This window comes from Octopus bimaculoides, chromosome 3, assembly GCF_001194135.2.
Source record: "Octopus bimaculoides isolate UCB-OBI-ISO-001 chromosome 3, ASM119413v2, whole genome shotgun sequence".
Classification (NCBI taxonomy): Eukaryota; Metazoa; Mollusca; class Cephalopoda; order Octopoda; family Octopodidae; genus Octopus; species Octopus bimaculoides.
Window position 1 is genome coordinate 135,526,406 of NC_068983.1, and position 27,562 is coordinate 135,553,967.

At 34.8% G+C, this 27,562-nt stretch overlaps 2 protein-coding genes across 4 annotated transcripts in view; both read right to left on the reverse strand.

Annotated features, from left to right (window-relative positions):
• LOC106872006 (uncharacterized) overlaps positions 1–4,137 on the reverse strand; it is a 39,916-nt gene extending 35,779 nt beyond the window's left edge. The window contains exon 1 of the mRNA XM_014918810.2: positions 2,207–4,137. Within this exon, the coding sequence (XP_014774296.1) occupies positions 2,207–2,719 (513 nt within the window). The 5' untranslated portion in view covers positions 2,720–4,137. The remainder of the gene's footprint in view (positions 1–2,206) is intronic.
• A 12,313-nt stretch (positions 4,138–16,450) lies between these two features.
• Positions 16,451–27,562, reverse strand: part of LOC106872004 (GTPase HRas) — a 154,207-nt gene continuing 143,095 nt past the window's right edge. For all 3 annotated transcript variants that reach the window (XM_014918808.2, XM_014918807.2, XM_052966560.1), the window contains exons 6-9: positions 26,985–27,087; positions 25,682–25,721; positions 21,062–21,222; positions 16,451–18,909 (exon numbers count right to left, since the gene is read on the reverse strand). In XM_014918808.2, coding sequence (XP_014774294.1) covers positions 18,850–18,909; positions 21,062–21,222; positions 25,682–25,721; positions 26,985–27,087 — 364 coding nt within the window. In that variant the 3' untranslated portion in view covers positions 16,451–18,849. The remainder of the gene's footprint in view (positions 18,910–21,061; positions 21,223–25,681; positions 25,722–26,984; positions 27,088–27,562) is intronic.

The window sequence follows — 27,562 nt, forward strand, 5'->3', positions numbered from 1 at the left end:
GACTTATTCTTTGTAAGCCTAGTACTTATTCTATCGGTCTCTTTTGCCGAACCGCTAATTGACGGGGACATAAGCACACCAGCATCGGTTGTCAAGCAATGCTAGGGGGGACAAACACACAAATATATATACATATATATGACGGGTTTCTTTCAGTTTCCATCTACCAAATCCACTCACAAGGCTTTGGTCGGCCCGAGGTTATAGTAGAAGATACTTGCCCAAGATGCCACGCAGTGGGACTGAACCCGGAACCATGTGGTTGGTAAGCAAGCTACTTACCACACAGCCACTCCAGCGCCTCCAGAAATATTAAAAAAGTAGTTATTGGAGAATTTCTACAACTTCGCCATCCCCAATTTCTGATCTGCTAATTACTCCAATTGTAATCCTGCAGATTACTATGTGTGGGGCACCATTGAGACAGACAGACACCAACTGCTCTGCCTGCAACATGAGGCCAAGCTGGTGGCCAAGATTAAGGAGATGTTTGAAGATCTTCACAGGGACACTGAAGAATGCACAAGTCAGGTTCTGGAGCCTTTTTTTTGAGGTCGTGGTGAAACCTGAGAGCAGCTACTTTAAGTAAACTGTTATCTCCCAGGCATAATCTAGTTGATATGTTTTCTTTTCCTTTTATGCAAACTATCAAATTTAGAAAGAACATCTTGCAGTATCAGTACTGGTATTTTAATTCGCAGAGAAAAATCTGATTATAAAAACAAGCATTCATTCTTAAATCGCATGTTTAACAGTGTACTTAAAAGGAATATACAATTTCCACAACCAATCACTAATGGCAGAATATAACTAAAACATCGCTCTTTCCATCGCTAGACTGAGAACACTTGTTCTACGATTAAGTATGACTTCTGATACAGACCTAGTAACTTACGAGTTAAAACTGAGTAGAGAACAGAAGTGTAGAATAAAGCATCATAAATGTTAATGGTATTATAATTTACGATGCCCATATCGTGAAATGATTTTTTAAATGCATCGTGGACAAATTGACACCACTTCAGTTAGGGAACTAAATAACTGACAATTGTTTTGGTAAGTAAAGCATTGAGCCAGATGCCTTACCATTTGGGCCAACTTAATTCATAAATAAACTTCTGTTTTACAAGCGTACAGTTTACAAAGGGTGGAGATGGATCTGTTGGAAACAACCTAAAGAGGTCCAGTCAAGCATACATTTATTTTTTAGCTTACAATTTTTTTTTATTTCTCGTGCGATTTCATATAAATTAAAATTAAATACAGCCAGTTTTAAAATTTGAAAAATAAAATTAAACTATCTAAAGTTCTAATTGCTTGGTAAGCATTAAAAACCAAGTTGTAATAGTAGGCGTGTCAAGTTTGCTAAGAGTTCACTTCCTGTTTCGGAGGGAGGGAACCGGCGAAAAACTGTACAATTCAGAACCATGAGTTATTAAACACGGAGCATTTATTCTCCCTCTCCCTCAACATGAACTCACCTCACATAGTGATAAAAATGGAATAAAAATATAGGAAGTCGTGGCATTGATACATTTCCAAAGAGCATTAACGCTCTCAGTAAAAAAAAAAAAGTCATACCAATTAGGAATATAGGCCAGACACAACATTAGCAGAAAACAGCTCTGCGATGTTTATAATAGTACTTTATATATATCTCTCTATGAGCCTGCTTACAATATATAACTGCATTCCTGACTATAATGTATTTCTATCTGTACTTAAGTAAATTTTAATTATATTGTGCTCGAGCACATATTTACATTTAAAAACAATTGAGTCAAGATCGATGATCAGTTGTTTCTCTCTTTATTACAAATACACTTGTTTTCAATGCCGAGAACCAGTTAGGAGGAACTAAACCTAACTCCATATATTACATGGTCCTTCGTTTGAAAGATCTTTAAAAGATTTGGAACTGTTACAGAACTATCATATTCCTCTCCCCAATACTCCCGAGAAAAAAAAACATGAACATAAAACACGATTTCTGAAATATATCTGCAATATATTGCACTCGAATAGAAAATCAAATTAACTTATGATCTTTTTATTACACTCTATACACTGAATAATGTAAGTTTTTGTTGCCCATCAATAATAAAGATATACGGGTTGCTTCTCCATTCCGTTGTGTATATTCTTTCAAAATAAGTTTTCAATTCTTACAATTCAAACAAGTAACCCAAATTTAAGTTAAACTTACCTCATATATATCTGCTTTCTTCATAACGTGTCCATTATTCCTTTCAAATAAATCTTTCTTTCTAATAAGTTGTTCAGGCAAAGGTACGATAGATCGAACTGAATGCGAAGAATGTCGGCTTTTTTTTCTGCTGGGAGCAACCGATGTATCCGTACACAGTTTTTCATCACCGATATAATGAATAACAACTTTCTGATCACTGTCCAGTAATCTGTAGACATGCTTTTGAAAATTGTTTTTTTGTCCTTCTTTGGTCATTAAATAGAAGAAACTTTTCCGTAAAGCTGGGCGTCTGTTGAGGGACATAGTCGATGTACCTCTGTTCGACCAACGATAGCCATCTGTTCGCCAATTATCCAAATACATACGAAGTCTAGGTTGGAATAAATAGATTTCTCCCCCGGCAGGACGATTTGGAATTTTTGATACAAAGTTCGAACTTGGAAGACATAAAAGCTTCATAGCTTCTATTGTCTCAAGTCTTGTATATCTTCTTCTTGTATAAGGCTCCATTATTATGATCCTGTTTCCTTCGTTAAGTTCGGGTATCAAAACTCCAATACAGTAATTTATATGAAAGTTATATGTGAACAAATAAATCTCACGATAAAAATTTTAAAACCCTATAAATTTCAATATTCAAAAATATAAATTCACAATATCAAATTCTACACTATCGCACTATTTATTGAGAAAAATAAATTACTTTCTATTTGTAGTATGTTAACATAATCACGAAATTGTTGCTGAGTTTATGTAAGATACTGTCGAGATTTAATATCTAATATTACTAACTTGAAATTCTGTGGCGTGATTTTTAGTGGAATTATACAAATTAAGAATAATAAAATATAAACAAAAGCAATCAAAGCTGACCTCAGAGAGAGAAAAAGAGGAAGAGAGAGAAAGAGTAATTTCATCTGTGACGGTTCAACTCAGTTGAGGTCCGGATGGTTGGTTGTTGAATAGAAGAAAGATCAGAGTTGGGTCGAATAGTTGCATGACATTTAGTTGGATCTAGATCTACAGACGAAAAAAATCTGTCGATTTACCCTGAAAAATAACTTTCTCATAGTATTATTGTCCTGCAAAGTCATTTTCACGCCACTCAGCAACGACTAAGAGCCGCTAATGTGGTCATTCAACCTACTAGAAATAGCAGTCGAATCTTTCAAATGACACCCTCAAAGGTTGTTTAATGTTTCCTGCATGCGGGAATGCGTTTAATCATAGGCCTATTCGATCAGAGTTGATTTAGGGCTAAAAAAACAACAACTCCTGAGTCTATATATCTATGCTTGGAAACAATGGTGGGAAGAATGTTACAACTGAAATCCAATATACAGTATCAAAAAATATACTTATCTGCACAAATAATTATATAAATAGGAATGTGGATAAATATACACATGAATAATATTTCGCTTTTCTCTTAGTTATATAAAATATATAATCCAAATTATTCCATGAATGTAATTTCAGCAATATAATTTATGATTTTTCTTAAGCATCTCACGTAAGTTTTAACAAGTTAACAATTCAGATTTTGTTCTATTTTGTATATCTTTTTCTCCTTTTGTTTCTTAGATATCTAAACGTACAATAAAGCCAATTTAGGACGTGATTTTCTAAGAAAATTATGTACTGGAGTCAAACAATGAAGCAGCTTGCGAAGAATTTTGTCTCACGATCACGGCAGAACGTGTCACGACTTCACGAGATAAAGATAGCAATAATGGCGAATGGAATAACAGAATACACTAAATAAGGGAATGAACGAATATAAGAATGAAGGAATAGCTTCACTCACTTCTTTCGTCTAGACGCAAGATTAATCGATTGAGTCAGTTAAATTAATCCAATATATAATACTGGTACCTGTTTTATTGACACCGGATAAGTGAACGGGAAAATCGACAGAGATGGAATTCGAACTCACAACGTAGAATAAATGTAAAAAATAATTTTGTTTGGCTCACAACGTTATTGTCTGGGATTTTTTATAAATTTCTTTACATTATTTACTTATTCAACGTTTTAAAAAGTGAGGAAATGAGATTGCAGGAATGATATATAGACTACAATCGGGAATCGGAACTAGGTCACATATTCAGCTAACTGGTAGATTAATTCAATAACAATGATAATGTCGGGGGATTGTACTTATTTATCGTAAAAGGTGAACAAAAGCGTCGTTGGTTGGTTACAGGTTTTCAACGGGCCAATCACCGGTTTATCTCATTTCTGATAGTGAGAACGACCAAGAAGTGTCTGTAACTCGGTGCAGAACAAATATGGCAAGGGACTTTCGTAGGGTAGCGTTTTGTTTTTTGGTTTTCTCACATTTATATCCTTCATCGATTTATAACAAATCACATACACCCAGACATATGCATGTGTCTGGTATATGTATGTATATTATGTATTAGGTCGTCAAGTATGAAATTTGTAGTAAGATATATAGTAAACTTTGTCAGCTGCTCATTTTGCGCCATTATTATATCTTGACAATCTTTATTTTTTTGTTAGAAAGCTGACACATTTATTTCTTTATTCTAACTCATTTTGTGCTTTATAAAGTATTTATAAATCGTTTTTTACTGTTTTTGTTTAGAGATGGATAAGTCAGAAATTCGTACAGTTATGAAATATGAGTTCTTTCTTTGAAATGCAGCATCACAGACAGCTTGGAATATTAATGGAGCATTTCATTCTAATTTCATATTAATGGAGTATTTCATGCTAATGTTATTACACAGCAGACATTTTACGATAAATAAGTACAATCCCCCGACATTATCATTGTTATTGAGTTAATTGGTTTGCAAAATTTCATTCCGGTAACTGACCTCACAAATGAGCAATGCTGTCGTCCAGAAACAAAGGTGGATAATGATGAACTGAAAGCCACTGTCGAGTCAGATCCATCTCAAAGTGCCTGTGAATTATTGTTGTTTGGTGTTAGCAAGCAAACAATATTGACTCACCTAGTTCAAATCGGTAAAGTGAAAAAGTTGGATAAGTGGGTTCCACATGACCTCAATGAAAATCAGAAACAGCAACGTTTGGAAGCCTGCATTATGCTACTTTCTTGTCACAAAAATGAATCATCTTTGAATTGAACTGTAACATGTGATGAGAAATGGATCCAATACAACAACCATAAACGTTCAGCACAATGATTAGACAAAGATGAGCCACCAAAACACAGTCCATAAAGCAAAATTCATCAAAAGAAGCTGATGGTGTGTGTATGGTGGTCTGGTGCAGGTGTGATCCATTATGATTTCATTAAACCTGGCTCATCAATCACGGCCAAAGTATACTGCAGCAAACTGGACCAAATGATGCAGAAACTTACAAAAAAACCCAGCCTAGATTAGTCAAGAGATCCACTCCTATTTTATTGCAAGACAATGCCAGACCACACATTGCAAAAATGACATTGGCGAAACTACACAGGTTGGAGCTGGGAGTTCTCCATCATCTACCATACTCACCTGATCTCGTCCCCACTGACTACTACTTCTTCCAGAATTTGGATAACTTTTTGATAAAAAAAATTTTTAATTCCGACGATGCTGTAAAACAGGCCTTCCAAAATTTTATTGACTCTAGATTGCTAGGCTTTTACAGTTCCGGGCTAGACAAGCTACTGCTGAAATGGCAAAAGTGTATTGACAATATGGAGGCATACTTTGATGAATAAAATTATTCCTTGTATTTATAAAACATTAGCAAACTTTTTTTTTCTTTTCTATAAATGTCATACTTGACGACCTAATATATATGTGTTTAATTTCTATCTTTCAAATACTTCTCGTAAAGCATTGATCAACTGAAGTTGTGGAAGAAGATATTGTTCAAAGTTTTGAGCAGCAGGATCGAACTTGAAACCACATGGGTATAGAATGAATTTCCGAACCACACAGACTTTCTGTGTTCATTCTTGCTTTGTAAGAGATTTAATCTAAGACTTGAGTTGAAACTGAAAAGCTGACTCATTTAACCATTTAAAATACACACACACACACACACATATATATATCATTACAATAATGAAGTGTCAACAAGTTTTGATGCTCATCTGCAACCTTATCATAGCGTGATCTTATGTTTCAGATGTATACCAAAACTTTTTGATACTTTATAGTATACAGTATAATTAAGAAATAAAACAAAAATGAATGTAATGGTATATATGTATGTGTTTAAATGAGTGATATGACTATTCTACTTGAGAATAAATGCATCATCATGTATTCTGGGAGGAAAAACCCAGCTTTTACATACACCCTCAATAACACCAATCTTAAGAAGTCTGTTAGTGAATGTGACCTGGGTATTATTGGTCAAGAAGGCCAAGGATGTCTTAACATCACTAGTAAGACCTTTGTCGGGTGCTCTCCAGCTATCTATTTAAATTGCATATGACTATGGTATGTCCACATCTAGAGTTTGCATCACCCCTCTGGAACTCCTATAAGCATATCATTCTCGTGGAAACTGTTCAGAAACATCCAACCAGACGAATACCTGCCATCAGGCACCATATTCTGAACATCTTACTTCTCTGGGCATGGACACATTAAAGCTCTGACATTTGGCAGCTGACTTGGTAGACACCCACAAGATTACCCACCATCTTTCCAACAACAACCTTGGGCACTTTTTTGAATTCCATACATCTAACACTCATCAAAAAACAACATGGCACCCATGACTTTCAGAAACATTTTTTCATGGTGAGAATTGCTGAAGCATGAAGTAAACTACTTGCATCAGTTATTAACTGTCAAGACACTATATCCTTCAAAACTTTCATGCTTCCTGAAATTCATCAATAGTGTACATGATGTCCCCCCACCCCATTTCTTCTTGCTTTTTTCTCTTTTTTAAGACTTATTCACGGTTCACTTCCTGTGCATATTCTATGTACTGTTCATGCAGTTTTGGTTACTTTTTGTGATGCACCTAAGCACTGTATACATTAAGTTCATTATATATATATATATATATATATATGATTTCTAACATAGGCACAAAGTTATACAAATATATATTAGTGACAGAGGCAGCATTAATACCAAGAGGTAATATTTATCTTCACTTAAATGTGGATGTTCTGTTTGAACAAACTATACTGCAGTAGATACCATGAGAGAAACTGTCATATTGGCTTTTGGTGCAAAATACAAGCTTGTTTATATCTCCACCACCTCCAGTGCTGAGACCACTAGATCATGTGTTTTTGACCTTCCTTAGTCTTGTCAATGATGGACGTTTGACCACTAGAGACAGCAGTAACTCATTTCCCTGCCAGCAATATATAGAAAAACAGTGCCAGAACTAGTGCTGGTGTCATGATTAGCCAGTGGTGGATTGTCTAGTTGATTATATCAACTCAAATATGTGCCTGATACTATTTTATTGACACTGGAAGGATGAAAGTTAAAGTGGGCCTTGATAGGATATATCAGAACATGACTCAAAACTGCAAAATATTTCGTCTGAAATTCCACCAATTTTACTATCCACTACCCTAACAATGGTGATAATAATTGTTCTGTGTTATTGTCAACAAGGGGGACATGACGAGAGAACAGGACAGGGACAAATCATAAATATGGTGGAGATTTTACAGAATCAAGCATGAAAAACAGCATAAATACAAAAGAAGAACTGGAAAAAAGGCCCACTTGAGTTGGGGAGACAATCCGTTTGAGTCACTTGAGAAATTCCACTGATACCCTCTCTGATAGGGGTAAATATCATTACCCAGTGGCACTTTTTGGCCTACAGGCACATCTTGAGAACAGATTCATACTTGGCACTCTCACTCACTTTTCAACAAAATTGGAGGGCAGCACTTCTCTTAACCCTTACCTTCCTTACCATAGAGTAATTGAAGAAATTGAAAAGGAAAGAGATTGTCATTAGTCCTTTCAATCCCAGCCCCTTCATTGCCTCTGTTACCATAGCTACCAGATAGAGGGAGACTGTATACCTTCTCAGTCCAAAGAAAGGCAGCAGAGCAATATTTAAATGGACCTAACCTCAATGAAATCTGGTGGAGTAGCACTGCCAAACCAGGAATTTCTGGAAGTTGACAATGCTAAAAGGTTAATGCTCAGCTAGCTGCATTGCCAAACTGGTAGAGGATTGTAGAGCCTGACGACATTCCAGATGGTTGGTGCCCAATCTCTGTCATTGCTTTGCAAGCTCTAGTAAAGAGACAAGCAGTGAAAAAACATGCCTGAAAAATAGTAGTTACACCAGCTTCCTATAGAGGAAAATCTGTGGGTACTTGGCCATATCCGACCAAAATATTCTACTTGCTTTATCTTCTAACTGGTCAGATCTGGCCTTTTACACCAACCCTCTAGTGTTACTTTAGAAATAAACATTCATATCATCAAAATCTCAAAGCTATGAAATAATGCATGATGAATTCAAAATAATGTGAATGCATGAGCATTACATTTGACAGAGTAATCTGAATGCTAATAGGTTAAATCAACACCAGTATATGGCTGGTACTTATTTTATTGACCTCAAATTGATGAAAAGTATGGGATTTGGAATCATTACCTTCCTAAACATCAGAGTATAAAGTCAATCCACAATTATTTTACTAACAACAATAATAATATGAATCAACTCTCATGGATTGTGAGCAAATGAGGTTTATTTTCCAACATAGTCCCCCTGTTGGTCCACACACTTCTTCCATCAGTGTTACATTGGTGAAGAAGCTTTCATTCTGTTGGTCAAAAAAGTCAACAGCAGATATGATGTCGTTATCACTGCGATACTGGTTCCCAACCAAATGTCTTTCCATGCTGAGGAACGGGTGATGGATGGAGTCAAATCAGGAGAATGATCAACTAGTTCAAAGCCACAGATATGCACAGTAGCAATTGAAAGTGAGGACTTGTGTGCTGGAGCATTGTCCTGATGAAACAAGACCCCTTTCATCAGCTTTCCTGGGCTTATGATCTTGATAACCTTCCGTAACTGCCTCAGCAAGTGACATAGTACTCTCCATTGATGGTGTGGCCCTTTTGAGGATAGTCAATAAACACAATGCCATTTGATCCCCAAAAAACTGAGGCCATCATCTTCCCTGCAGAAATGACCTTGGCCTTCTTTGGAGGAGGTGAGGAAGTGTTTCCACTGTATAGATTGTCTGTTTGTCTCAGACTCAATGTGATGAAGCCAACACTCATCCTGGATTAGGAAACATTATTCAAGGAAACTAGCTGGATCTGCCTTAAACAATGCCAGATTTTCCTGTGATGTGATTAGCCTGGTGCACTTTTGATCAGGTGTCAGAAGATGTGGTACCCACTGAACAGAAACCTTCATCATGCCAAATTCATTGTACAGAATATTCTCAACTCTCTCAAGGGATATACTAATAGCATTGTCTGTTTGATCCATACTCAATTGCATGTCATCCATCACCTTGTGGTAAATATGATCAATGTTTTCTTCGGTAGTGGCAGTTGCAGGTTGACCTTGGGTTGTCTTCAAGATTCTCTCTTCACCTCTTAAATTCAGCCGTCCACTTTTGCACTATTAATAAATCTGAAACGCTATCCCCTAATGTAGCAACCATGTCAGTATGAATGTCCTTGGGAGTTAAACGGTTTTTTTTTCAGGTACTTGGTAACATCACAATAACAAATTTTGTCAATTTCAAGAGAAGTCACTACTACTTAGATTTGAAATCTTCTTTGAAGTAAGATGTCAGTTTATAAGAAAAGAAACAGTGCAGTTAATAAGAAATTGAAATTAATGCCTGCAAGTTTTCACAGAACTTTTTTCATGAACTTTTCAGCTCACTTTTGTATTAGTGCAGCATAAAACAAAGCAAATACGCTTCTATTAGCAACAAATTTTTGCAACATCTATTTTTGTTTTTCTTAGAAAGAATATTTATAGGCAAGATTATCTGCTTTGCTTAAAATTCTCGCTTTCATGGAGATATATTCTGAAGGAATCTCCCATCCATCCAAGAAAATTCAGATTGAGACGGGTTTGCATTTAGTAGTTAATGTTCTAGATAATTTTCACTCACTCAGTATAGTATCTATTTCCAGTTTGGCATGCACCACTCAGTGCTTGAAACAGTATTTAAGAAGTAAAGTAAGTTTAAATTAGATAAAATACAGTTAGTAACTATTGAATGTAGTTGTTAACATAATGTATAACAAAATTTGCTTCATATAAATTCAAAGATATGTGCAATACAAATATTTATTATTATCTTGAAAGGTAAACAAGTTTGCTTTTTTGAATATGCTGTTTATGTAGGAATTACAGAACTTATTGAATAAGAAATGAATTATAACATTTTAATTAAGAATGAATAGGAGATGTGATCACATCTTCACTTCTGAAATCTTTCCCAACAATTGTGACACCTCTAGTAGTAGTCCTGATATGACTAAGTAGTACTTGTGTCCTTTCTTTAGGGTGTTTAATCTTGTTTCAATCCTGGAAATATAAATTATTTAACTGCTGTTACATTTCTAACTTAAGTAATGTCTACAAATTAAGTTGCTTATTTTTCTTTTTTAAAAAACACAAAAAATATGAGATAATAGACAACAACAAAGACTGCTAACTGTATCAAACAGGGCTAGCATAAAAAATTAAACTGAGCCTGTGTAGGAGAAATACTGAAGTAATGTTGCAAAGTATGACTTTGAGTTAGGAATGATGAAGGATTGCAGTAAATGAAGAGACATTGTGTCAAAGCAGACTTGTCCACCATGGAAAACAATGAAAATCAAATAATGATAATGATGTTAAATCATTCATATCAGGCAGACTAGGATCAGAAAGAGTACCTGCCTTTAATGTTAAATATAACTGGTTTGTTAGGGTTGTCTAAATTTTAGGTGCTGGCCAACCTACTGAAGGAATTGGTGACAGTTTGAATGTTATCACTGATGTTGAAGCTGTCCTTCATAAAGCCATTTAAATCTCAACAGTCCAGTTCTCATTGCTATAAAAACATGCCATAGAAAAGCTAATCACTCTATGTAGTAAAAAAACATTGTGTTCCACTGGGGAGAAAAGAATAATCATTAACATGTTTTGTTCAAGATATGGTAAAAATGGCCGTTGACGATTATTCTCAGAAATTTTAATCAGTTAATGTAACTACTAATGGCTTTTTCTCAGAAAACAGAAAATATAATGATTAAATAGTTTTAAGGACTATTTTGAAGAACTCTCCAAAGAATAAATTTTCCTGATACTTTCAGTGAGCATATTGCTTATTGAGGTTAATATTTAATATCTCACAGGTAAACCAATTTAAATCTCAGACTCTTTGGGAGCAATAAGATAAGTTGTAATGAAAAATTCTTGTACCTACTGACAAAGGTTTCATCTTCATGAAGAATGTCAGGAACGAATAACTAAAGCACATCCATCCACATGGTGTTAACAATAGCTGGAAATTATATGTGCATGGAATAAATGAAATGAAAATGCTGAGCTAGGAATTGAACTTGCATTGCAAATTCAGTTATCTAAGAGATTCTCACCATTGTATGCATTTTGCACATGAGTTATCAACTGGAACAACAGTTATTGATTATTTCACTTTTCTTTTTCCTCTTAAATAAAAAACTCTTGTGTTTAATCCAAATCAATTATTATACTATTAACTGTTATTTGTATTTAGTTGGAGGATCTACATCATTTGCAGTCTCAAATTAGTGCTTATAATGCCCAGTATTACATAATCATGATATATTATGAGAAACTTTTGACTGGATAACATTTTGCCAGTAAACTGAGTATACGTACCTACAAAATTGTTAATTCTATATAAAAGTATGTATATTTAGCCTCGATCGAAAATAAATTTTAGAGTTTAATTTCATACTCTGTGCACTGCTCTATAATTTTCTACAGCAAAGTTGTATCTGTGTTTCTTTGGTCACTCTCATTTATTAGTGTTTTATTTATTTTCTTTCACTCTATCTACCATTTACTCTCAGTGGTGAACTGTTGGTGCTGAAACAATGTGGTATGAATGGCTAACATTATAATGAGGCAAATTTAAATGTGGTTTTCTCAAATAAATGTCAATACTGTAGTGACTCTTGAAGAAGCTGTAATAAAATAGACAATTATATTCTCATGTGAAAGAATTCAATCTTTGTACTGCAAACCACTTAACAATTTCCTAGTTAATTTGGCACTGAACCACAGTCATTTTCTTTCTTTAGTTGAATTGTGGTAGTAGTAGTAGTAGTCTAGTGCATAGATTTTTTTATGGCTTAGTCAGGAAAATGGGTTGTGACCGAAACCTTGGTAGGAGAGAGATGGACTTACATGGAGAGAGTTTCAGAGGCCATTGTATTAACAATACAACAGGTAGACCAGAGACAGAATATCTGAGGGTAAAAAGTTGTAGTGTGTTGCCCAATCAGTTAGATAACCTTTGTGTTATATTTTGAGCTTTTGTATGTGTAATAGCAACATTGTTCCAGGTGTACATGTTGTAATCTATTGTAGGTTTTGTTTGAGCTTTGTAAAGAGTCAGCAATTGATCAATGCTGAAGAGAAAGACTAAGCATTCAGAGCAGGTTTATTTATGTTACAAGGTCACTAAGAAGAGACTGAATAAGAAGTTTAATTAAGATGTAATTCTTTTGCTTGAGCTATACTTCATCTAGGTATTCCTTGTGTTATCAGAGATTTGTTTATCTTGCAAAGAACTATCAATTTCATTTCACTCTAGGAAAGACTGGCTTCTCCTGACAGGATATTGATTCTTCTTCACAAGACATGAGTTAGTTCTTCCTCAGTGGAAAATGTCTCCTCTTCACAGCTGTATTCCTACCTCATACTTTTTTTTATAGCCTCTTAATTTAAAAAACTTTTTTGAAGAATTTTGCTTATCCCCACAAGTAGATAGAGTGATACTGTTGAAATAGTAATCTCTGGTCATTTAGTTTAGTTATGGCTGACATCCTAGTCTTTACTGGTTGTAACTGAGGAAGGTGGTTCTTGTGTCTCATGGTTTGCTCTTGACAATGAGGATGAGGCAATTTTATTTGTCAGTTCACAAGTGGTACCTGGTGTCACTTTAAAACCAGCAACTTCTATGATCTATTTTTGTTACTTTTGTTGTTTCAGGTTTTCTATGCAGATTTTGCTTGGTGACCACACTGGTATGGTCATGTGATGCATATGGACAAGGACAGCTGCATAAAGAAGTGCTGATCTCTAACTGTGGAAGAGGTAGACCCAGGAAGACATGGGACAAGGTGGAACACCATCTTCAAATGTTGGGTCTCATGGAGACAATGACAAGTGACCAAGACCTTTGGTGATTTGCTGTGCCTGAGAAGACTTGTCAAGTGAACTTGTAGCTGTGGCCAGTGTCAGTGATGTGCAAAAGCACCCATTGGCGACACATAAAAGCACCTGTGCCAGTCACATGTTAAAGGCACCCACTACCCTCTTGGAGTCATTGGCATTAGGAAGGGCATCCAGCTGTAGAAACCTAGCCAAAAATCAAACTAGCACCAGATACAGCTCTTCGGCTTACCAGTTCCAGTCAAACCATCTAACCCATGGAAAGTGGACACTAAATGATGATGATGATCAGAAGCAGCTGTGTTGTCTAACTTGGATGTTGAATTTTAAGGTCTTCCTTTCAGCACCTTCTACAGGATCTAGTTCTGGTAGTTTTGCTCAGTCATGTCTATGATGATTCCACCCAAACACATGTAAGTTGCACCTGCACCTCCCTGTACTGTGGCAAGAAAGTCACTACAAGCTGGGTAACAAGAGCTGGTCAACATTGTCACCTGATGGTAACCCTGCTGTTCTTTCTTTTCAATTAATGTCAGAACCAGCTTATGCACAGATGTATCATATAGTTTAGGCTTGTACTTTAGCTCCAACTTCTGTTTTAAAGATGATACATAAACTGTCATATGCTCTCCTCTCAGTGAAGATTTCACTTAAAATATCCACCAGAGATTAGATGGCATAAGGAAAGCCTCCATGGCTCCTCTCATGCTTCAGTGATAGATTGTGCTAGACTTGTATACAAAATGCTGTCAAACTTCCATTCTCTTAGTAAAGTGTTCCTTGTCAATTTTTTTTTTCTTGTTTGAAAGAAGATTGCAAAGGACAGTGTTCCATTCTTCGTATTTATATTTGTTATGATGTTTGCATATATTGTTATACATGTATATATTATACACATAAATTGTTCTCTAGCTTTGTACCTTCAAAGGTAAGTAGAGCAAATTTATGCCTTACTTGGAGGAAAAAAGGTGAGGTTAGTTAGAGGAAGAGCATCTGGCTGTAAAACACCTCAGTAGTATGTAGTTGTTCAACACATGCTAGCATGGACATAAAATGAACTAACAAATGAATTCTAAATCCTTGTGAAAATAATGGCCACCTTTCCTAATAGTGTCAAATCATTACTTAAATTATATTACAAATAACAAAAGAAAAATTCTAAAATTTTGGTGTAACTTATGTCTAATTCTGGTCCAGCAACAACCTATTCCTTTTTTGGGTTTAATCCAAGGAAATGGGATTTATTTTGTGAACCTTATCATTAGTGTTGGCACTGGTACCACATAAAAAGCACCCTATAAAGTGGTTGGCATTAGTAAGGATATCTGTCTGTAGAACAGACTATGGAACGTAGTGTGGCCCCTGATCTTGCCACCTCATCCAGCTGTCCAACCCATACCAACATGGAAAATGGACATTGATGATGATGATGATGATGAGTTAAACTTAACCAACGAAGTGTCCAACCAAACACTATAAAGCCTCATTCATCTCTGCTTTCCTATGTTTAAGCCATCTCTTATCCTTATTGGTCTTAACATTTATAAAACAACTGAGCTAATATATCAGCCTGTTTTTTGTGTGAAAAGGAAGGGACAATCTCTTAAGGGAGATACTTTATAATATCTGTAGAGTTAAAATTCTGAAAATAAAGAAAAAATATAATTTTCCAACACGAGACAATGTTTTCATTCTTATCTTTGTTGGGGTAGGGGTGGCCGATTTAAATCAACACCAATACTGAAATTGTAATTAAACTGCAGACAGATGACTGGCAAAGTTGACACTTGACAAGAATTGAGTTCAGAATTTGACGGGACTAAACATGCCAGGCATTATGTAAAATGTTTTTTAATGTGCTACCTGCCATCATTTCAGAATATTAAGTAACCTATTCTTTTTGTATCTTACAAAATTGGTTCCAAATTCTTCAGGGCAGAATCATTGGTAGGCTTTGCTTCTAAAGTGTTAAACCCACTATTTTACCATTCCATAACAATTTTTTTTCTTTTAATGAGCTGAAATATGTTCCATAAGAATGTTTTACATTAATGCTGTCACAAACTTTTCAGAGAACTCATCTTTTAAAAGGCTCAAAGCAACACACTAGAGTACTGTTAAAAAATCTGATGTAAGGATGCTGCAATACACACGTACACAAATACCCAAGATCATATTGAAAAAACCAATTTGGCTGATTAACAAAAACCCATTAAAAAATGCTGTTTTGTTTCACTGTCCATTTTGTTTTTACTACACTGGACCATTTCTCAGAACTAGCAATCTGTATACCATCTCAACTCAGGGCCACCATCTTTAGCACTTTTCATTCTTACTATACTACGACACTTAATCCCCTACTCAGATTTTTTCTTTTTATAAAATTCTGAGCAGCAACTGCATTTTTTTTTATTAGTCTGGGAGGACTTACAAAAAAAATCATTGCAACTACTTTTCTTTAGACTATCTTGCAAAAGTTAGTGATATTGTTTTACTCAGGGAAAGATTGGAAACTTCACACTTTGTGAACTCAACTTAATCATACAGTGGTTGTGCTTCTTATGGCAGTACATAATCTGTGTGGTGACTGATTAAATTAAATAGCATAGGGATTGTTGAGCAGCTTTGAGATGCAGTGCAGAACTAGTGTTTTTTGATATGGACCATCAACTGGATCAGAGACTAATTTTCAGACATCCTATCGTAAATCTTCAAAAATGTCTTTCTTTTTAGTGATTATTGTTTTCAAAAGAGGTTCTAATGCAGACCCAGTGCTCAGGAAATCTTGGCAATCTAAATCTTACAGTAATTTTATCAATAAAATTATTCTATGAAAATAAATCTCATGTTAGCATTAAATATTTTGAAAATGGAAAATATAACAAGTGACAAAAATTTTTGTTTCTTTTTTTTCAAGATACTTTATTACAGTTTATGGGACGTACATTAGAGGGGGGGTTATTTTAGAAATTGCCACAGATCAGCAACAACTTTCTTCATTCTTCTGTCAGCAGCAAAATTTGGGAAGCAAGCAGTAGCAGCAGAAACTGAAGGAAGTAGGCTAAGACAAAGTTTACAGGACATTGTGTTCAAATACAAATGAAAGTGTATATAGGCGTACACTAAAACACCCTCACACATTAATATAAAACACGATCTAAAAATAAAGTATTGGTTAAAAATAAACTCCAAACATAAAAAGGGCTCTGGTAAAGGTGGGAATTTTTGACCAAAAGAAACTGGAAAGAGCCAAAAAAACAAAATAAAAGAGAAAAAGAAAAAATAAAGAGAGTGGCAGGTGAGAGGGATTAGAATTTATAGAATTTACGAAAAGGAAGAAAGCATAACAATATAATATTTAGTTAAAAAGGAATAAAAGATATCTAAATTTATCATAAAATTAAAAAAATTTTTCAAGCCATTAAATATAATTTTGTTAGTTTCAAAAGTTTCCTAATTGTCCTGCTTTCCATTTGTTTAACCGTGATTTGCAGATCTCCACTCTCTAAGCAGCAAACATTTCAACCACCCACTTCAGCTTTGACTACAATTCTACAGACAAAGATTGAAATAAAAGAAACATTCATCTCAGAGCCCTCTAAAGCTGTCTGGAGTACACGGCCTTCAGAAATTGTTAAGTTTTTGCATACCACCTGAGTATCAATTATATGTGCGTGTATTCATGTGGCACGGCTGCTACAATAGTTTCACAATTACCTAATGACTTTTTATTTTTTTGAAGTATATTTTATATTTCAATTTGAAATTCCATTCATCAAATGAGGACAGTCCTATTTCTTCCTAGGAAGTCTCATGGTAGGTTTGTGCCAGCCTTAGTTTGAGGTATCTAAAGCTCAAGTCATTCACTCAAATGAGCGAGTTTTATGGCATCAATATAGTTGTACAACTCCAACAATTTGGGGATGTGGAATGGGGAGGCCAGTGACAAATGATGCTGCCTGTGGATCAAACCACAGCTGTTTAGCTGCCTAATAACACCCTAAAAAACATTAAAAGGTACAGTAGATAGTGATAGAGAGAACAGAAATTCTTCACATAAAATAATTTGTTCAAGTTGAACAAATGCAGCAGAAAATATCAAAGAGAAAAATGTCTCCTCTTTAAAGTAGGTTATTTAAGAGGTTTATAAATCCTTCTTTTCAAATATTTTTTTTTTATTTATTCAGAATTTTTTTATAGCAAAGATGAAAAAAGGGGAAGGGGTTGCTTAGGAAAATAATTTATTAAATGAAAGCTATAAAAAAGCTGAACATGCAAATATATGTGAGAACATCTTAGGAAAGAAAAATACAGAAGTTTTTTTTTTTTTTCTATTTTGCACAATTTGGCCAGGAACATACAAATTTATAAGGGAGACATGTGCACGTACATAACTTTTTACACAGAAATACAACTTACTGATGAAAAAAAAAAGAAAGAAAGAAAGAGTACAACATAGTCACATAAGAGACAGAAGATTCAACACAAGTTGGCCAGCAAGGAATAAATTAGAAATAAAGACAAGAGTAGAAGAAACTACAAACTGAGAGAGCAATAGTGTGTGTGTGTGTGTGTGTGTGTGATGTTAGACTGAAACCAAACAAATGCATGTTATATATAATGTCTGTTATATGCATTCTTGTTTACTGCTCTATTTACTGAAAAAGGAGAAAAATAAGAATCTGATGATAAAAAGAATATAGCTTGACTTCATTCCTTCCCACACAGTCATTATATATATATATATATATTCTTACACATATATGCATACATACATATATATATTCTTACACATATGCTTACATATACATGCATACATATATAGATATACATACATGTGTGTATATATATATATATATATATATAATTACACACATGCACACACACACAAATAAGGACAAAATTTAAACCCTATAAAAACAAAAGAGCATTTGTGTACCTTTACAGGAAAAACAAATTAATAAGAATTGAATCAACAAAAAAAATTATTTAAACCCAATGAAAATTAGGACAGCACTTGGTAATTTAAAAAAAAGGAAAAAGGAATCACGGGTTTAATGAAATGACAGAATTGAAGGAGCTTAATTGCTAACCTAATTCAAAACAATTTGTAGAAGACATGACATGGGTGTTAACTACATTCTTCAAAATTGCAATGGGACATTGATCCATAGAGTACAAAAATAAGAAAGACCCCAAAATTTAAGTAAATTTCTCCATCAAGATAAAGAGGAAACAGTAAAGTTTGCCAAGTCAACTGTCACTGACTGAAATGTCTGGAAAAAAAAAAAACCTCACAAAAGGACACAGGGAAATCGGCGTCGCTTCTTTTTGTTCTTGCCTTTCTTCTCTTTCTGAAAGATTAAAGAAGACAGAATTAGTTAAATAAATAACACCAATTTCTTAAATTGAAACAAATCTACAAATTTGTATGAGACAATTATAGTCATGAATTAAACACAAATTTCTGGTAATTGTTTAAATGGAAATGAAAGGCATCATTGATCCTAATACAATTTAAAGTGCGATGGTACTGCTGTGAGGGAGCTTTCAAATCAAAGGTGAGCCCAAGAATTTTTAATATTTATAGATATACTCTTCCAACATCTTCTCACACACACACACACAAAACCTTTTATTTGCTTCATTCCAATTGAAATGTAGTCTGTAGAGAAAATTAAAAAGTGATTGTGTCAAATCAAAGCATTTTGCACTTTGGAGCACTGAAACAACCAAGTGTACTCTCATCCACAGACTTGTCAGGTTTAGCATTTCTAATTTTACAATGTGCTGTTTGGGATTTGTATTTTAATTATTTAAATGAATTGCACATTATGATTGTGGCTTTTATAATTATTTAAAAATTAAATTAAAGATTATTAAGTGATGATGTGTCTTTATTTTGAAGAGTGAGCATCTATGTAATCAATGAAAAGTACAACAATGGCAAAAGACTTGCTTGGAGGAGTTCAACGGTGTGTAAACAAATGAGGCTTAAAATGGGAAAAACTAATAAATGTAACAATAGATGAATTCTTAAGTCTTACTGGAACAAATAAAAAGTGACCAAAAGGAATCCAAAATCAGATTAATGAAATTAATACTGAAGGGATTGTCTTTTTGCACTACTTCATACATCAAGAGCCCCAATGCAGAAAATCTTTGAAGCTTAATCATGGAGGAGACACAGTAACAGGTATTGTAAATTACATTAGAGAGCATGGCTTAAATCACAAGTAGTTTGTAAATATTTTGTAAGAACAACAAGTAGAACACAATGATGTCCCCTACAACACAAATGTATGCTGGTTACATTTAGAGCAAGATTGCACTAAAATATGGAATTTGAGAATTGAAATAAAACTTTTTTTTTAAACTTCCCGAAACTGTATAATAAAAACTGGATATCAGATTTTGTATTTGCTGTCGAATTACTCACACATTTCAATGAATCTGATCACAAACTTGCAAGGGAAAAAAACCCCTTAACATATGACATGTTTAAAAGCATGAAGGCATTTATGAACTAACTATTATTGTTTTCCTGAGAAATGGAAAAGAGGCAATTTATGCATTTTAAAACTTTATAGCGAAAAAGTTAAGCAATTACAATTTCAAGTTATTGGATCATCATGCTGAATTGTTCCAAAATGATACAAAGTGAACTAAGTTTGGTATCAACTCCATGTTTGTTGCTGATGAAGCTACAGCCAAGCCTCAAACTGAGCAAATTGTCTTGAAAGTGACATGCAGCATTCTGATTTGTTTTTTAAAGTTAATTCTGATCATAAAATTTCATGCTGCTTTCAGTGAAGAAAAAATTCCAAACCTAAAGGATTTTGTTAAAAAATACCTTGTTTTCTTTGGTTTAACTAACTAACACTTGTGAGCAAAAGTTTTCGATGATGAAACATAAGTCAAGATTAAGGACTATGACGACCACCAAGCATTTATCTTCTGTATAAACCATTACTGGAGGCGCAATGGCCCAGTGGTTAGGGCAGTGGACTCGCGGTCATAGGATCGCAATTTCGATTCCCAGACCGGGCGTTGTGAGTGTTTATTGAGCAAAAACACCTAAAGCTCCACGAGGCTCCGGCAGGGGATGGTGGCGAACCCTGCTGTACTCTTTCACCACAACTTTCTCTCACTCTTTCTTCCTATTTCTGTTGTGCCTGTAATTCAAAGGGTCAGCCTTGTCACACTGTGTCACGCTGAATCTCCCCGAGAACTACGTTAAGGGTACACATGTCTGTGGAGTTCTCAGCCACTTGCATGTTAATTTCACGAGCAGGCTGTTCTGTTGATCGGATCAACTGGAACCCTTGACGTCGCAAGCGACGGAGTGCCAACAACAAACCATTACTGCCTCTGATCTTAATCACTGCTTTAATAATAATAGTTTCTAACATAAATACAAAGACTGAAATTTTAAAGGGAAGGGGTTAGTTCATTATCAACCCCAGTAGTTCTAAACAGTAATAAATCAACCACAGTAGTACTTACATATTTTCTTATTTCTCTAACTAGTGTATAAAATGCTTCATCAACACCTTGTCGTGTCTTGGCTGAGGTCTCAACATAAGGGATTCCATAACTTTCAGCCATTTGCTTTGCCTGCTTTGTGTCTACTGTTCGAGTAGAAAGATCCACTTTATTACCAACCACTGAAATAAAGGAAAGAATAAATTAAATGAAAGAACGCAATAAATATGCAACAGCAGAGCAACCAATTTTAATTCACAAACAGAATACATTATTTTTTACATAGGTAAAAGTGTAAATAAATGGCTTAATCAAGATAAAGTGGCTGAATATTCTATGGATGTGTAATTCTCAGGCAGAATCAGTAGGACACAAAATGTGACATCCAGTGGGCTTCCACAAAGTTTCTGTGAATCCAGTTTCACTCACAAGGCTTATGCTGACCAAAGCTTATGGAAAAAGCACTTGCCAATGTTGCCAAATTGGGTTGCTATGAATACAGAGTAAACTTCTAATCACTTCACCATGCCTCTATCCAGACTGGTATGCTTGCACACGCACACACACACACAGTAAAGGTGCTTGGCTTAGTGGTTAAGGTGTTGGATTCACAATCTCAAGTTCATGGTTTTGATTCCCACACCATTTCATGTTGCCTAGTCCATTCAACTGCAATTAGGTAACCCTGTGATTGGCATTCTGTTCTGGGGAAATGCTGGTCTGCCCACTTAGCAAGCACGATAACATCATTCAAAGTTACAATGTAAGGAAGCACATTGTGATCAGCAGTGTATAACAACATCTGACAGTTTGGTTGATACAGTGGTGTTCTAGCCAGTCAAATCGTCCAACCCATGCTAGCATGGAAAGCAGACGTTAAACGACGACGAAGACGACACACACTGCATGAGTTGTGCATGTATATGCACATTTAGTCCTGTGGTAAGTTTTTGGCAAACAAACTCCATGGCTTCATTTTAATTTCCAAGTTGAATCTGCTTTATTTAACTCTGTTTTACACCCACTGCCTGATATACATATCTCACAGGTACATAATTGGGGAGTTCAAGAAGTGGTTGCTTCCTGATTATCCTTACAAAAAAAAAAAGGGGGGGGGACTATTTTTGCCCCCTAGCTAATGAAGGTGTGGAATTATAACCATTTCTATATAACCTAGCACAAGAATACACAGCGAAAAATTGTTAGTACACAAAGATCAAGTAATTCATTTCAATTTTATATGCCCAGGGATTACAATAGCATGCATTACTGGTGTTTAATTTTCAGCCAGTCTATGAAACTATGTAAAACTAAATAATAATAGTTATAATTATTTCTAAAACAGAATCAAGGCTGCAAACATTTTCAATCACACTAGTTCCAATGTTTAACTGGTATTTATTTTGACTGTGGAAGAATGAAAAGAAAAGGCAGCTTTGATGTGATTTGAACATAAATGAATACAAGCTATTTTGTGCACTACTACTCTTCTTTGATAAGGTAATTCAATGAGAGCTGACTGGGTAAAAATTGTAGTTCCTTCAGCTGTTAGAGTCATGCTCTCTTTAGGGGGAACCATAAAACTATTGTGGCGCAAAACTAAATATATATTGTATTGAATGAATCCTAAATGTCTAGTACCCTTAAATAATCATATTGCAACGACCAGCTTTTGATTAGTTTGATAGACATGCAGACCTTGTGGATAATGTTCATGCTGCATATGAACGACAAAGGGGGAATGAAGGTCAGTATTATTGGTGTAAGTAACTTAAGCGGACATCAAGTAGGATAGGTTTGAGCAAAAGTTGACTGAATCCTATCAGGTTTTATAAGAAAAAAAGAAAACCTATCAATTAAATTCATCAACACGTGTTGTAAGGAAGCTTTCTGTTAGAAAATTTCCACTTAAGTTACTTGTACAGAACCTATAATCCAACAGCTTTGCTGGAACATTCTTACATCAACAAAGTCAAAGGCAATAACTTTGTTTTAACTGAAGTAGTTCTGAATGAGTAATCACTGATATGTATGAATGAAAGGGAAGTTACATAAATGATACATTTAGAGATTAAACATTTAAATCTTAAAGACATGATGAAGTTGTAATTTAGTTCGACATGAACTCAAATATTAGAAAACATTTAGAATAATTTGTATATTTTGACGAAAATAATGAAGATATTAATATTAAAGGACTGGTGGGCATCAAGTTTGTTTTTCATAGTAAGATTTCTGAAAACTTTCAATAGCTTAATATATTTGTTCACTAAACATTTTAGATGAAGCAGCCTGTAGTCAGCAAACCAAGCCTTGCAAATACAACTTAATAACAAACAACTCCATCCAGTGAAATACTTTAAATGCCTTGGAGGAGCACTTGACAGAAGCTTAACTTTCAGACATCTGGATAACAGCAGAAATTTACAAAAGAGAAACAAACTGATCATAAAGTTAGCTGAAACATACTGGGGGGCATCTCAAACAGTGCTAAGAACATCTATACTGGTCTTATGTTACAGTATAGTTGAATTAGGTGACCCAGTATGGGCATGCAGTGCCTATACAAATAAAATCAACACCTACCTGCATGAAACTATGCATATTATATCTGATACCATAAACTCTAGATTTTGAGTGTGAATGCACCATTGTATCAGAAACACAAATAACTGTTGCAACACCTACCATCTCAAGATGAAAATTAAGAAAAACTTTATAAATCAGTGAAAGAAAACTTTAATATTAAGGAAACCTAACCAAGTCCCTACCACTTTGGTGGGGACTTTGTTGGTAACTGCACTGAACTACTGCCTGGATTCTATCACCTAAGCAGAGAGTGGCGGACATATGCAAACAAACTTTTTAAGCTTAAAAAAACCAATTCAGTAATTATTATTTCGCAATAGTAAAAAAAAAAACTTAATTATTTTAAATTTACCAATACGTACATACAATTTGGTGATTTTGTGATTTCATTCACTAAGCTAAACTACTTTATGGTGTGTATCATAACATTTACTGTACATATTTTAATATGATTTTATATGCTTTTATCCTTATTTATTGTACAGTGGCATGTAAAAAGCACCATTCGAGTGTGGTTGATGGCAGTGCCGCCTGACAGGTCTCATGCTGGTGGCATATAAAAAGCACCATTCTCGCCAGATTGGCTCCCGTGCTGGTGGCATATAAAAAGCACCATCCGAGTGTGGTCGTTGCCAGTGCCGCCAGACTGACCCTCATGCTGGTGGCATGTAAAAAGCATCCACTACACTCTCGGAGTAGACGGCATTAGGAAAGGCATCCAAATCAGATTGCAGCCTGGTACAGCCTTCAGGCTTGCCAGTCCTCAGTCAAACCATCCAACCCATGCCAGCATGGAAAGTGGATGTTAAACGATGATGATGATGTACAGTAACATGATTTTATGTGTTTTTCAACAGTTTTCTAGTGATTTTATGATTCCAATATTTGTGACGGACGGATATAAAGTCGAGTAAAATGACAACTTCATCATCATCATCATCATTTAACGTCCGCTTTCCATGCTAGCATGGGTTGGACGATTTGACTGAGGATTGGTGAACCAGATGGCTACACCAGGCTCCAATCTGATTTGGCAAAGTTTCTACAGCTGGATGCCCTTCCTAACGCCAACCACTCCGAGAGTGTAGTGGGTGCTTTTACGTGTCACTGGCACGAAGGCCAGTCAGCCGGTACTGGCAATGGCCATGCTCAAAATGGTGTATTTTACGTGCCACCTGCACAGGAGCCAGTCCAGCAGCACTGGCAACGATCTAGCTCGAATGTCTTTACACATGCCAGGATGGCGACGCTGGTTACAAGTGCCATCACGATTTCGCTTTCCCCAACAGGTTTTCGCAAGCTGAGTTTCGTGTCCAATGAAGGAGACGATGTTGGCATGGGTGCCAGACGTCGAATTTAGTTCGATTTCAATTTCACTTGCCTCAACAGGTCTTTGCAAGCGGAGTTTAGTGTCCAATGAAGGAAGGTACGCATAAGTGGGCTGGCTACATCCCTGGCAGAGGCCTTGGATTTAGGTCTCACTTGGCTTGCCAACAACTTAAATCGAAATGATTTCAGCCGAGGTATGCCTGTATATAGTTTTATTGTTGCATACAGGACTGACTTACTAGCACACTTCTCTCAGTAGTTCAATTTCTGCCAGCTGTATAGGTTCCCTTTCGTTCATCATCATCATCATCATTGTTTAACGTCCACTTTCCATGCTAGCATGGGTTGAGGTCTATTGGTATATATTCATTTACATTAAAAAAAAATTCAGCAACATGTATTTCATAAACAAAAATCGTCTTTGGCCCCATTCTAAATAAGCTAGTGAATGGGGAAGGTGTAGAATAAGTAGCTTTTGCATTTCTCTCAGACTAGCAGATATGGTTAAGTGAACTTTGTCTCCTAATAATTCTTTCTTCACAATGGTGTTGGTGTAGCCATCTGGTTCACCAGTCCTCAGTCAAATCGTCCAACCCATGCTAGCATGGAAAGCAGATGTTAGACGATGATGATGATGATATTAATATGTAATTACTTGCTGGGTAAAAAAGTTTACAATACATTAAACATTTCCTATTCGAAAAAAATTAAAATGGTACTTACACACCATAGGGACTTCATCAGCATCTTTCACTCGTTTTATCTATGATGGGGAAAATAGAACAACAAATTGGTTTAAGAATGGGGTATTAGAATAATGTTAGAGAAGAGCTAAAATAGTCCAAGACTGGTGTTATATAGAATAACAATTTAAAGCCGTCTATGCAAAGCTTTAATCACTTCATAAAATATGGAAATTTTGTTACATAAGTGATTGATCTGATTGGTAATAACTACAACTGTGATGTAATTAAGTAATAATGTATGTAATATGGTACAACTGAAGAGAAATTCTTTTAATAAAAACAGTGACAGAAGTGTGCAAGAGAAGAAACTATGTAATTAGGATATCCAATACGAATGGATGATGAATGCTGAGTGAAAAAAAAAATTCTTGAATTAATTTACAGTTGAAGGAAAGCCTGTGAAAGAATAACTGATGTGAATTTAATGATAAAGGAAAGAGAGAGAAAGAGATTAGGAACAGTAGACTGCATCAACACATAACTGAGGGAAAAACAAAAAAATAAAACAAAGATGAATTAGGGTGAAACAATGGAATATGAAGCATTTAGAAGATGGAAGAATGATTTGTAGTAACAGAAAATGGATAAAGTGACTGGAAATGAATGTATTAGCAAGTATATGTAAGAGAGGAGACTATAATGGTATGAGATCTGATGAGATACTAGAACATGGAAGACAGTTTAGATAAGATTCAATAATCTGAGAAAAAGTTAAAATCAGAGATGTTTAGTGAAATTATCTTAAATTTTATTTCTACTTCATTTGGATATGTAAACATTTGCCTTTTATATTTACAACACTTATTTCTGTCTATTAATCAAGGAGAGGCTAAGATGGCAAACACAGGACTCCACTTCATTGGATAAACTAAAAATTAAAAAAAGAAAGAGTTCTACTTTGTTTAAATGAGTTTAGAATAAAGTACACATGCTACTATGATGAATAAGCAGAGTCTGAGATGCAATTCTTTGGGAAATTTTGATTGAATGTAAGATATGGCTCCAACATCAGAAAATACTATGGGCACAGATCTAACAATTCAATAGTAATTAAGTTTAGTTAACATGCTAGTTATGTGAGTGATGATGGATTAAGAAAATAGATAATTTTAGAGAAAAAAATTCTTGAAGTGAATGCTTTCCATGAAGAATGAGAAGTGACCTAATATTAAAAAAAAAAAAAAAAAATGGTGGTAAGTTGTAGAGTCAAAAGCAAAAGTATGGAAGTAAATGGATGTGTTTTAAAAAAAAAACAACATAGGTCTTAAATAGATTTTTACCTGTTCTCGATATTGGTTGATATCCTCAAATGATTTTGTGTTGTTTACTGCAAAAACACACAGAAAGCCTTCACCTGTTCGCATATACTGGTCCCTCATTGCACTATAAGTAAACAGAGAAGGAAAAATGAAGTAGCTATAGTGATGGAAGAAATTATCACAAGTTGGACTGTTGTAGTCTTGAGCAGTGGTACACGGTGTCAAAATTAGGGAATGCAAAAACAAATATGACTAAATCATGAAAAAATAAGATATAAAAAAAAAAAAAAAGCTTGTCTGTTAGCAGAAAGCAACAAAATTACAAAGACTAACATGATAAAGTCACAACATTAAATTGCATCAAGTATTAAAGCAAAATATCTGGGAACATTAAATCTTTCCATTAATAGTATACTTTAGCATCAAAGAATGGTTTGCTCAGATAACATCAATTTACTAATTAAAAAAAAAAAATTTTTAACTCCAGGTTCCAGAAGAATTCTTAAAAAAATATTTAAAATGTGATGAAATCAAGCATAATATAATGAAATTTTAGCCCCTATATCACAATATATTACCCCATTTAGAATGGCTTAATA